This window comes from Cydia strobilella, chromosome 23, assembly GCF_947568885.1.
Source record: "Cydia strobilella chromosome 23, ilCydStro3.1, whole genome shotgun sequence".
Taxonomy (NCBI): Eukaryota; Metazoa; Arthropoda; class Insecta; order Lepidoptera; family Tortricidae; genus Cydia; species Cydia strobilella.
The window spans coordinates 8,727,424-8,741,782 of record NC_086063.1 but is presented as its reverse complement, the minus strand read 5'-3'; the positions used below and the strand labels follow the sequence as shown (position 1 = coordinate 8,741,782).

Sequence of the window (14,359 nt, the reverse complement as noted above, 5' to 3'; positions counted from 1 at the left end):
TTATCGCGTATATATATATATCTTTACTTGAAAAATAATTATAGTGTATAACTAGCCTTATGAACCGATTTTGCATGTACAACCAGCCTTAAAGTTTGTAGTCTATGATTGTTCATTATTTTAGTATGTGGGTATTTTTGCATTTTGTAATTTTTCCTCAGTCACCCGTTGACCACGAACGCTGTAAAGAGTTCGAAACGTCGGGATGTATTATAAATTCAATATACGCGATATAATCCGTTTTCATAGTTTTATTTCATGAGTAACTATCGCGGTAACCGAAGACAATATTATAAATAAGCTGTTTTTTGAATTTGTGAAAAAGTAGGCAATTCAACGACAAACATATTTGCTCTCAAATAATTTTATGCAAAAAAAGGAGAATGTGATCTCATTCTTTTTTTGTAAAACGAAACAGAAAACTATGCCCAACTTTTATGCATATTTGTGATTTAATCGGAAAAGAGAAGTTTTAAACTTTTGCGTAGTTTTTGTTTATCAAGTTTGCGAAGAAATATGAATCATAGTTCAACATAGTTTCGCAAAATATTGGTTTGAGCCGGACTTTAAAATTTAATGTTAGTTTTTAGTTTACTGACTTTTGAGCATAACTAAAAGTAAAATATAGGAAATGTTTGCTCAAATAAAATTAAGGTGTTCGTGTTTTAATTTAATGATGTTATTTGTGCATAAAAATAATATTTTAAGTTTAAAAATATATATATATAATTGCATAATTCGTTTTAGTAAATGAATATGTATTATAGTATAAACATTACAGGTACCTATTCGTCCTTTACTCCGTTATTACCAATTCGAGAATTCAGAAGTACCTATTAACTTTTCTATAAGAACCCTCCAAATACAAGAATAGCTTCATTTATAATTTTATATAAACCTGAGTTTACTCAGCTTTTCTCCCTTATCTTAAACACGTCAAAATAAATCATATTCACAACATCACACCAAATAAATCAATATTCATATCATGTCAACACCCATTCTATTTGCGTCACTAACATTAACCCTTTTTTTGTTTCAGATTCATAAAAACAACGGAACGAGCGATACGTCATCCAAAAAACAAGATGGCCGCTAAGCAGCACGCGTCGATAAAAACAGGAACGGACAGGGGAAGTTAAGCTTCCGTTTTAAAATGTGAATTTTAAAAATAGAATACCGGATCCCTATGTTAACGGACTAGTGACAATTCTTGAAATGTCTAAGTGTAAATATAGAGTGGAAGTGAGGGTGAAACCTTTGTTCTTGTTGTTGCGGACCCAAAGTGTGTTTTGTTTTAGTTTTTTTCTAGTGTTTAATTTTGGTGTGTGTGGTGGTTATCATGAACAGAAGTTTGCTATGGAGCCGCAGGATCAGGTAATATAGTTTTAAATAAAAAATATTTTTTAGTGCATGACCTTAAGCAATGTTTAAAACAAATGCTTTAAATGTAACGCCGAGCACTAAAATCCCTGTTCCCTGAAAACAACACATGTTATTATTGTTACTAGTTAGTACATCTATCTATCATATATTCCAATTAGGTACAATAAATACTCATCAACTAACCGGGATCAAAATATGTCACTATAGATATAGTTATTTAGTAGGTAATCCTGACATTATGAAGAGAATATTAGATGGTGAAAAACCTGACGACCTGTCTGGGCTAATCGGTAGTGACCTTGCTCCTGAAACCCATGGTCCTAGGTTTTAAAATCCCGGTAAAGGCATTTATTTGTGCACGGATATTTGTTCCCGAGTCGTGGGTGTTCTCTATATATACATATTTATATTATATATTGTCATGATTTATTTATGTTTACATGGCAGATAGCAGTTGAATAATAATTATAATGTGGCAACATCATTGCGTTACCCCGATTAGTACGGGGTAGTTGGTAAAATACCTGGCAACACGGTGGGTAGCTAGGTAGTGGGGCACGGGACCCAGTTGGACTGGCTCGTGAGACTCGTTCACTTAGATCGAGGCAGTCAAAGAGGACACATCGTGAAGGATCAGTCCGGTCAGAGTACCTGCAAGTACCTCCATTGTTGTATAAGTAATAATTAGAGTAACCCATAGAAGCAGAATCTTCACAATATCGTTATTGTACCCGCAATTCAAGCCTAATTGAGCTTTCCGTGATGCTCAGTCTATTTGACTAATGATATCCAAAATATAATATTTGTTTATTTAAAAAAACGCATTTAACTGATTTGCAAGACAGAAGTGATCCCATAAGTGTTCCGTTTGTCAAAACAAAGTTTTGCACGGAACACTAAAAATGATTACCGGTTGTTTTTAAATATCAAAAGAATACCTAATAACTGAATAATCTTAATATTGAAGTCCTTACGTGATTTTTTATTAATTTCAAACAGTTACAAATCTAAATCAGGGTGAGGCTTTTTGACTAACATTGATTTCTTCTAAAAATAGCCCGTCAGTCACGAAACACATTAGAACCCCACTAAATATCACTGTCACTGTTTATAATCCCGCCCGTAATCAGAAGCAATTTTAAAACGAGCCAGACCGCAAAGAAAGGCATTTCCATATCAAAGATAATCCCCGCCATGACAGTATAATTAGGAGCCCGGAACAATGTAGTTTTCCGGCTTAGACGGAAATGGCGCGAAGCCAGAATGACCTGAAAACTACTACGATTTTTCTTGTTTTTTATTTAAAAAAATACATAAAGGTCGGGATAAATTTATTGACAAAAAAAATTATAAACTGAATAGACGCCATATAGGCACGAAGTCCGACTCGCACTTGGCCAATTTTTTAGTATAAGCGTCATCAATAATTATTGATGATTGTCTAAAAAAAGTACATTGATCAATAAAAAATTAAAAACTAAAAAATACTCGTACCAAACTGACAACGAAAACTTATTATCACTACATAGTATAAAACAAAGTCGCTTCCTGCTGTCTGTCTGTCCCTGTATCCTTAGATCTTTAAAACTACGCATCGGATTTTGATGCGGTTTTTTAATAGATAGAGTGATTCAAGAGGAAGGTTTATATGTATAATACATCAGCATAGCACCCGTGCGAAGCCGGGGCGGGTCGAGTTACAAATATTTCACAAGACATGAAAATACATATTTTTGTCTGAAGTACACATTTGGCTACGTTTGGTACCAAAGAGTAAGCCAAATCTGCTGTGTTCTACGTGGGCGATCTCGTTGCGAGCGTTAACGCCGTGGGCCCACCGCGCCGCGCTGCTTCGATTCGCGTTCGCGAGTTGTTCGCTTACGTAAGACGCAGCGTGGAGGTCGCTTTAGTCCCTTTTCGTTTTAAGTACGATTGCCACTGATTGACCCAGGCCAGAGCGCAGATACCAAAAAAAACTTTACTACGCAGTATTTACATTATCTATTACTGTATAATTGTGCCATTTTCAATCAAAAGGGTACTTATTGTCAATGTCAATAAGGCGCTATTTCCATACAGCTTCAATTTGAAATCAACCTTATTGACAAGCGACAATGTGGTACCTTTTGGTTGAAAATGTCACATTTGATAATATGTCTGTTAATACATTTAATGACAACTAACCTAAAACTATTAAGTTTAGACTAACAATATTTTCTTTTTTCTAGCCGTTCTACTTTTTCCTTTCTTCTTTAGAAATCTGAAAACTATAATGATACATAATATTGTCTTCGGTTACCGCGATAGTTACTCATGAAATAAAACTATGAAAACGGATTATATCGCGTATATTGAATTTATAATACATCCCGACGTTTCGAACTCTTTACAGCGTTCGTGGTCAACGGGTGACTCCCCCGTCAGTCACCCGTTGACCACGAACGCTGTAAAGAGTTCGAAACGTCGGGATGTATTATAAATTCAATATACGCGATATAATCCGTTTTCATAGTTTTATTTCATGTATAATGATACATCTATTTTTATCTTCGTTTTATCAGTCAGTAGGCGTATTATAGATGGCTTTATCAACGTGATAAAATAAGTATCACTTTTTAACACCACGCAATTTAAAATTATATACACAGTCATTATCACGTTGTCAAGTAGACAAATAAGGCCATTATATCCGCACTGAGGACAATATAATACCCACAGTATGCAAATGTATGCAGGTACATTGTACATTACAAATTTACCAACCATAATCAATAGACAAAACCAAAGTCAATAACTCCAAACTATTTTCCGTAAAACACCATTGTGGTAATTTATGAATACTTCATAAAAGTCGACTTCGGCCACAAATAAGCGACAGAAGGGCGATAAAAAGGTCAATGCAAACTATTGTCTCACCCTTTATTGTTGTAAAACCAGTTTGTTCCGTCAAAATCATAAAAAAACTAGGCTTTATTTAGCGGTTATTCTTCAGAATCGGATTATGAATCGGTAAAAATAGCCAGGGTAATGATATCATTTCCCTGGCGATTTTTATTTTAACTTATTTTGACCAAATTAAAATACCTAAATTATAAATTTCGGGTTACTTTGTTGAAAAATGGGGAATTGGCGTGCCAAGGTAATGAAGTTTTGTGTCATCTTTTCTCATTTGCTGTTATTAAATTAAACAAAAAAGAAGTCGTGTCCCAGTTAGTCTTCACGGTAAAGTAATGAAAAATTAAATCAGGTCAGTTACTTTACCTACTTTTTTCTTTTGGACGTGGAAAATTGACCCTTTAATGAAATAATGACCTAAATACATCATTCAGATTCGATTCACAGCATACAGATCAAGATGACACCTGTTACGCTACCCATCGTTTTAAAAAATACTATAGTATGGCGGCTACGGTACTAGATGTATTAAAACTTTAGGGACCTGATTTAGTTAAATTATGTTTTATCCCTTTCTGACAAATACATAAGTCAAAATGACAGATACAAACGATTCATAGCTAATTAAAGCGAGTAACGCGTTTATGAATAACATAAGTGTTTAACAGTTTTCCGATTTGTGTATTTACATGAGTTATTGCTAACAAGGTAATGTCAGATTTCTATTTTTAAAATTCAAAAAGAAAACAAAAAATCTTGTGCCGATTTTTAATCTCGTGAAGTCCAGTGTAAAGAAAAATTGTTTGTTTAAAATTCCAAAAAGACGCGAAAGGTTAATGTAGAAACTCAAAAATAAATCGATTCAGTATTACTCTAAAGGGGCCCACTGACTATCAGTCCGCCGGACGATATCGGCCTGTCAGTTAGAACAAAAATATGACAGTTCCGAACAACTGACAGGCCGATATCGTCCGGCGGACTGATAGTCAGTGGGCCCCTTAACAATAAATCCAACTACTCTAAACCAATAAACATAAAACATATGAACATATCTGCTTGTTCGAAACCTCATTGTGATAATGATAAGTAACCCGTTTACTAACCCGTTTACCATTCCATTAAATCCTATTAAACGCAACATAATTAATGTTCCACATAACAAACGGATTTGCCGTGTTCCGTAATTTAAACGTGTACTATGTTCTAAACCTAAAAGCCGTAAAGTATTGTCGAGGCATGTGGAGATACGCCTAAATGGACTAATAAGGCAGAATTTAGAGGATGTGACCGCAAAACGGACCCTAAACCAAACTGAATCAACAATGTCTTTTTACATTTTGCATACTTGAAAATAATTTCTCGTTTACTTGTAGTTATTTATTTTTGCGAAACTAATATTATAACGTAGGCGCTATTCAAGATTTGATTTTGAACAGGTTCCAATGGAAATATACATCGAAAGATCGCTATAATTAACGAGTAATTAAACAATTATATATGTATTTTTTTAATGGCATTACTAATTGCAAATTTATTACTCTAACAAAGTATATAATTAAATAATGAATGAATGAATTATGAATTATGAATTATGAATTATGTACTATGGGTAGTAGGCGATATACATACTTATATAGATAAATACATACTTATATAATATCCGTGCTCATCACATAAATAAATGCCCTTACCGGGATTCGAAACCGGGACCATCGGCTTCGCAGGCTGGGTTACTACACTACTACCCATTAGGCCAGGCAGGTCGTCATCATAAATAAAATTTCTTTAACAATTTTATATTCTATATTATTTGCCACTGCTCGATAAACCTCTGTCCTTTTGTGAATCTAGATCAGGCATTTTATACAAAATTAAATTTAATTAAACATAAGGATAAGGAACATAATGAGTTTGCAAGCATGAATTCAACGATATGACCCGTTTTGCCCTAACTTACTCCCGTTATTTACTGTGGCTAGGAACATCCTTAACACGTGTACAATTTAATAGGACGTGTGTTCCGAAAATATCATGTTACTCGAACACAATTAAGGTCTTCTAATTGAACAGGAAAATAGAGTGTATAAATGATTGTATCTTGTTTTGTAAAATTATTATCGATGAAAATTATATGTTTATGTTTGTTAAAAAGTAAATAAAGCAAAAAGGTCCCGATCTCGCGTCCCAGTCAGGACATTTATTTGTGTGATTTAGGATTATTCGTATACTAGTTTTTGCCCGCGACTTCGTCTGCGTGGAATTAGTAATTTGGGTACCTTAATTCTTAAACAAATCTGCTTTTTAATCCACCCTTTTTTCACCCCCAAATCGGTCCACACTATACATTTCCACCCCATTTTTTACACCCTTAAGGGATGATTTCGGGGATAAAAGTTATTCTCTATCCTTTCCCACAGCTCAAACTATCCCCATACCAAGTTTCATCTAAATCGGTTCAGCAGTTATTGATTCCCCATATAAATTTTCACCCCCTTGAGGGGTGAGTTATGGGATAAAAAGTATCCTATGTCCTTCCCCGGGACTCAAACTATATGTATACCAAATTTCAACTTTAAGCGTAAAGAGGTAACACACAGACAGACAGACAGACAGACTTTCGCATTTATAATATTAGTATGGATATTAGTATGGATTTGGATGTAGTTTAGCGAAAAGGGTCCATTCTCGAGATTCCAGGGATTTTGTGGATTGAATATATTTCTCTAAATTACCTATACAATGTGTAAATTGTGTAACTTCAATACGAGCGAATATTTTAACGGTGGTTAGCATAGGACCTAAGAAGTAGATTGAGATAAATTTTGTTTAGAAATACAATGAAAATATTAACCATACAAAATAATTTGGCCCGCAATGTAAAACAAATAAAACAAAAACAACATACTGTTAGGTTACCACCGGGTTGATGATGAAAACTAATACTTGTATCAATATTTTAACTTTATTCGTTCACTAACATAATAACAACCAATTTACAATAAATATTCCAAGACGTCTACACTGTAACTCGTCTGTACACGAACTGCCCCTTGTCACAGTGTACCCGCCTTTTAATAACAATTCAAGATGGCGGGAACCAGTGACAAGTAAGGGTCAACTGATACTCTTTTTTAAGCTAATCGTAAAAGTAAAAATGATCAAAATATAAGCTATTAATAAATAATGATCCTTACAAACAGTGTTGCTAACAATACAAGTCACGAGATACGATCTTTTTAAAGTAACTGTTAACGCTTGTTGGCAGTTACCATAAAGAGCTCGTATTGCAAAATGTCATGTCATGTTATGTTTCGTAATATTTGCAGTACATTGCTGCTCGGTAAATTTTCAAAAAATAATTACGGGGTCATAATTAAGTGTAACTGTAAAAAAAATCTTATTTAATGATTACACTAAGGGTCAGAGTTCGCTAAATTTTATTGTATGGAAAGTTTCATAGTAAACCGCCGCGGTGCGCCGGGTGACGTTGATCAGTCTGTCAAGTACGGATGGTGCAACTGGCACTACATCTGGTTTAATTTATCGCCCGTATTGGATTTACAAACTGTATTCATTTGTTTATGTATTATATTTTATATTATTAGTACTCGTACTTGCCTATTTAAGAGAAGAGAAGAGAAGAGTGAGTGAAAGAAGAGCTATTCTGAACACTATTGCAAATAGACGCGGGAAAATGATTGGACACTTAATACGACACGACCACTTCTTTAAAACTATCCTGGAGGGGCGGATAGGAAGGAAGCGGGGTAGAGGAAAACCCAGACGCAGCTTTTTAGATCAAGTGAAAGAAAAAGTAGGGGTCGTGTCGTATCAAAAAGTCAAAGAGCTGGCGCGGGATAGGGAAAGCTGGAAGATACTCCACCGACAAGAGAATAACTCTTAAGTTAATGATGATGACTTGCCTATTTATACATTGCATGTTATATCGTCGTATAATTATCTAGTCTAGTACTGCAAGTCAAAATTTATCGAGCTAACTGTGGAACTAGGTCAAATTGTGTAAGATTGTCATATATTATTATTATTTTATTTTATTGTTTTAATTCATTTATTTTTTCCACAGACGGCAGTCGTCGGATCAAGAGTGACACTTCCCTGCAGAGTAGAGAGGAAATCCGGCCAACTCCAATGGACGAAGGACGACTTCGGCCTGGGCCTCCACCGCGACTTAAGCGGATACGACCGGTACAAGATGATCGGGAGTGATGAGGAAGGTATGGTATTAAGACCTAAGGGTAAATCATTGAATTCATAATGTCCATAAAGGTGGGATTCTGTGAACACCAGCTGAGCATTCGGATGCATTACATTACTGCAATACTGCTACAGATGTCAAAATCGATGTTGCTGTTAGGATTTTTGACATTTTTGGCAGCAATGCAATCGGCAGTAACGCTAGTGAGTGTAGTCTGAAACCGAAAGATACCTTTAAACGTGAATAAAGGTGATTTCTTTCCAGCAAAAGGAAATATGATGATCATATTTGTCTATGTGACAGCGGGATAATGTGTACCTTTCAATTGCGTTGCGTTGTGTTAAAACTCAAAAAACCCGTTTACTCGTGTGTTTACTCCGTTGGCTCAGCGACCCAAAATGAGACTTGTCCTCCGACACAAGACAGCGCCACTTTTCTCGGTCCCGTGCGATCTCTCGCCAATTGTTGACTCGAAGTTCGCGCAGATCCGCCTCCACCATGTCGCACCAGCGATACAGCGATACGTTGTGCTAAAAAGTAACACTTATTAGATCACGTGGATAAAGCCACCCACAATACGCCTACATGGTGCATATTGTATTATATTCTTGTATTTAATACGCAGAAGGTATTTGACGAATGACAAGGAACCAACAACTTGACTAAAAAAGGGACGAAAGCTGTGTCTGGTTCCCAAATGGAAAATAAATGAGAGCCAATTTTGTTTGATTTTAATAATATTCCATAGTCGAAGGAAACTATGACTATTATATTCACTGATATGATTATTATATTCACTGATAATATTTCATTTTATATTTTATTACGGAATATAATAAAAGTCATACTACATGACATTAAAGCTCTCCAAGGGGCCTCTACGTGCTGTTTTTCTATATCCCCACGCAAGCGTATCAATAGACCGGGATTTATAGGCCCGGCCTGGGCGACTAAAATTAGCTCAGTTATTTATGCCATTGTCTAAAATCCAGTCTAAATACCAGCCTTGTATCTATATAATCAACTAAGCCACCCTTTATTGAAACAAAAAGACCAGCTTTATTATCACCACTAATAACATAAAGCCGTGTACACACGTAAACGTGCCGTCATTAGGGATAGGGATGTTACACTCGCAGAATTGAGAATGCCACTGTGGTTTGGGTTAGTGGTCAAACATTTATAGCAATGTATTAAATATATTACGAACGGGTCACTCACGTATTTTAAGTCGAAAAATGCTCGACATGTTTCACTCCGTACCGAGAAGTGACATCAGGAGCTTGCGTTGACGGTAACGGACCGGTGCAGACTGCGGGCCGCAGCTCTCCGAGCCCGATGACTCGGCGCGGTCGCCGGTCGTGACAGGGGGGCGAGAAACTACCCTCGTTTTCGGCATTATTGTCAAATGATGGGTTACACACAACACTCACTACGTCATTCGCTAATGGTTCGTCCACACTGTCCACTGACGTAGTACCCAAAACTTTTCCAGCTGGACAGTACAAAAAGAGAAAATGATTTTCATTTCTAAATATTTTCCATTCTCCATGATTTTTGAGTACGTTATTGACACAATGAAAAACTAGGTTTATAGGTTTTCCTTTTTACAAATTTTTAAAATTTCAAAACCTCGAAACATCTCTAAGTTTTATGCAAAAATACTATTCACCGCCATTTGCATGGTAGGATCAGGAAACTTGAACACATAAATAAATAAACAAATAAATAAATTTGAAGTGTTAACGATCTCTGAAATTTTAATAAAATGATCCTAAGTCACCCAATACAGCTTTCCTTGCACAACCAACGTTGCATCCTTTTGCGAGTAAAAACCTAATCTGAAATTTTATAAAAAGACTTAATAATTCAAGTTAATCGCATCGCAAACGCCTGGAAGAGCTTCTGGTCCATGAAGTCGCTAATGAAGGGCAACCTTCCACTCTCTTTAAAGCGCAAACTACTCGATATGTGTATCCTGCCTATCCTCACCTACGGCGCCCAAACATGGTCTCAAACTGAAAATGAAAAGACTAGACTCAAGGTTTGCCAGAGAGCAATGGAACGCAGCATACTGGGTGTTCGTAGAACCGACAGTATTAGAAACACGGACCTGCGTTCCAAAACTGGCGTTGTGGATGTGGGCGTGAAGGCCGCTAAGCTGAAATGGGACTGGGCAGGGCACATCTGCCGAATGCACCAAGAACGCAGGGCCAAATTAGCCACGGACTGGATCCCACAGGATGGATCTCGGGGCAGAGGCAGACCCAAACGGAGATGGCGAGACGACCTCGATACATTCTGTGTGGAGTGGCGGGAATGTGCTTTGGATAGAGCCAAGTGGTGGGAAAGAGGGGAGGCCTTTGCCCAACAGTGGGACACACGAACAGGCTATAAAAAAAATTCAATTTACTTCAAGTTTTGTTAAAGTGTAAAACAGTAGAATATTGCACAATTTGACTATTAACAAATTTAATTGATTCACAATGTTCAGAGCCGCAGATGCATATGTGACTGCATATTTTTCACTTCACTAGTTAGATGATGAATGATGATGAAATGAAGAGTTTTGAATGATTCACGGTTAGTTTCACTTGACTTATATTAACCGGTACCTATATAGAGATTACCTTTTAAACAATACACAAGGTAATCACGGGATATAGACCCGGTCAAAATAAGTCTATATTCACAATATTTACAGTCGCAGATACGGACTGCATAAATCTTTCACATCAGCGGTTATATCTTTCACATCACTATTTATAAATGAAGGTGTTTGCCCACAGGGGATTACTCATTGGACATAAGAGACGTGACGCTGGACGACGATGCCAGTTACCAGTGCCAAGTCAGCTCGGGTTCCAAAGGTAAGGGTTTTTTTGAATTATTCTCGACGATTTAAAGTCTTTTTGCGTTATTCATAAATGCGTTACTGGCCTGAATTAGCTATGAATCGTTGGTCTTTATCTGTCATTTTGACTTATGTTTTTGTAAGAAAACGATCAAATATAATTTATTACTAAATCAGGCCCGTAAAGTTTTATGAATAAGGTTTGTCTTTTAACCCCGTAAGACCCTCGTAAGAGAATTTTTAACATTTTAATTTTTTAAGATTTTAAAATCGGATTGAATTTGTACTAGTATAAGTACGCGGGGACTTATGGGGTTACATTAATTCATAATATTTTTAAAGATATATTTCTTATTTAAGTACTATGGGATGGTGCAAGAAAGGGGTGAGGCCTTTGCCCAGCAGTGGGAAACAAGATAGGCTATAAAAAAAGTACTATGGTCTCAAAAAGTAGTGTGGCATGGCAATGCTTTTTTAATGACGGTCAGTTGTAATGTCTTAAACATGAAAATAAGTTTAAATATAAAATAAGCTACTACCTATAAAAATGCAGGACATAGAACAACAGTTTCGACTTAATAAAAATGTCCACTTCTGCCAAAATTAAAAATTAACGAATGACAAATTATACTCCTGTAAAATCAGGACTTAAATCAGAAATATGTTCCGTACATACCATGTTACATACATAATTATTCCGCGTTACTAAAGCGAAAGACAAATTATTGACGTCTGTCATTCCCTCCGGTCGAAACACTGACATATCACCAATTATCTAAGTCTTATTTTAAAAGGACGTAAGTGAATTATGTCACTTTTGCATTTCAGCCTTTCTTCGATTCAATCTTTCTTTATCGCCATATTTGATCCTCACCCCAAGGCTTTGTCAGATTGCTGAGGGTGATGTTTTAATCGACCAGTATACTTATTCCTCTCGAGTCGAATGTTGATCCCTACGATAGTTCTTCCAATTTTCATTTGTGTGTTGTTGTCCTATGGCACCCCAGAGGTGCTAAGGGCCTTCACAAGCTCGCGCCACTCCTTCCTATCTTCAGCGACCCTTCTGGCCTCGCTCCAGCTCAACCCGACCGCTCGTAAAATTTTCATTTGGTTAGGCTTAATTTAAAACTATAAAAATGTGTCGTTTCCAAATAAATTAAGCTATAACTCCCTAGGATCTTTGACCTTCAGTACACCTGCATGAAATAAGATCATTTTTGAGCGTGTGATGCAAAAACAATTTCCACACAATGACGTAGTTTTGAATATTATTTATAATATTCATCTTACTCATCACCTAGGCAAGCTATAGTAACAACAACAGAACAGTTAATTACAGGCTCTGGATAATGAGATGGATGAATGAATAAGACTTTTTTCCTCCTTTTTGTTATATCGCGCTCCATGGTTATACGGATTTATTTGTGTGGCGTTATTATGTGAAATTTCAATTTGTTTTGTTATATCTTGTAAGGCCCATCGTACAAAATTTTCCCTTTGACATTGTTTTATAGTCGTTTATTTGAGAAAGCAAGAAAACAAAAGAAATTAGATTTTATTTGGTTTATGAAACGAATTATAGGTAGATTGAAACGGAGTGTTGATAAACTGTAACGTACATTGGGCCTAAGAGCATTTTCACATTGTCCGATCCGATTTCTGGTTTTACGCCCTAGGTATATTGGAAGTTCTGAGTTTTATTAAAACAAATATTAGGTGTTAAACCTCACACGCTCCTTATATGTACATTGTATACATATGGGGTCTTGTCGACCCTACCCTTTGAAACCATATTCAATACCATTGAGCTGTCCTTCGCTTTGACAGGAGAACCCTTTGGGTAATTGGGACAATTCAATTGCATATCCCATTTTGTAGGTACTCGGTGAAATACACCTTGTCTTTCTTGTATTGTGTTTACAAGGATGATTCAAAAGGCGTATACGGCGGATTATCGTAAAGTCACTAATCTAGGTCATATTTTTGAAAAAATCGATGTCTACTGGCAAAAGTAGAAAATCATAAATTTTGACAGCTCACGCAGTGCAGGTGTTATTTTAAACGTCAAACTTCTATGAAATTATGACGTATAAATAACACTGGCACTGCCTGTGCTGTCAAAATCTCTGCAGACTTTTCTTGGTCTAACTCTATTAATTTTTGGCAACCGAGTTTTTTAACCTAATGGGGTCACCGTTGAATCCGAATTAGCCAATTGCTCGATCGATTTTTTTTTATAATAATTGTTGCAAAAAATATCATCAGTATTAATAAAACGTATTTTCTGAAAGTTTGGAGTACCTACCTGAATCCTTTTTTATCTAGACTATTTTGACAAGTTTTCACAGATAATAAAGTATGACATTGATGCATCAAGGCGGTTTGAATTACCTTATCGATCGTCAAGGTCGTATCAAAACAAGATCCTAACTATTACAAATGATTTGATTAGAATTGGCAAAATTGTAAAATATATTCCTTATAGTAGCAAAATTGGTATAAAGACTTTATTATAGAATATATACAGTAATCTGTTTTACCTAGAAGGAAAACGGTTTTAGAGTTTATTATTCTTTTTGACGATCTTTTAGTGAAAACCTTTGTTTTATCCCTTTTTGTAAAATACTGTGCCTTTTTCTTTAAGAAATAAATATATCTAATCTAATCTTATTTTTGTTTAATGTTTAAATTACGCAAAAAAAGTATAAAATCAAGCGATGTTTACAATTTCAACGCATCAATTTCCTGTTCAAAATCATTTTTTTAATCATCTTTACCGAATCGAAATTACACGGAAATACGCAGCAGTTTAAATATTTGCTGAACATAATGGGCCTCGAAAAATACGCTTTCAAAATAGCTGATCGCATTTTTAAGTAGGGAATTAAATGATTATCTTCGGCGGAAGAAATTTGAGCATAAATCTCTTTAAATCGGGGTTATTTTTTGTATTGTCTTTAATGATGCAGGCTCAGTTTCACTCGTATTGTGGATCATTTTACTGTTCT

General features: G+C 35.7%; 1 protein-coding gene across 1 annotated transcript in view; it reads left to right on the top strand.

The window, feature by feature from the left end:
• Window positions 1–940: 940 nt before the first annotated feature.
• Window positions 941–14,359, top strand: part of LOC134751909 (irregular chiasm C-roughest protein) — an 87,552-nt gene continuing 74,133 nt past the window's right edge. Inside the window, exons 1-3 of the mRNA XM_063687462.1 lie at window positions 941–1,377; window positions 8,366–8,516; window positions 11,287–11,367. Coding sequence (XP_063543532.1) covers window positions 1,219–1,377; window positions 8,366–8,516; window positions 11,287–11,367 — 391 coding nt within the window. The 5' untranslated portion in view covers window positions 941–1,218. The remainder of the gene's footprint in view (window positions 1,378–8,365; window positions 8,517–11,286; window positions 11,368–14,359) is intronic.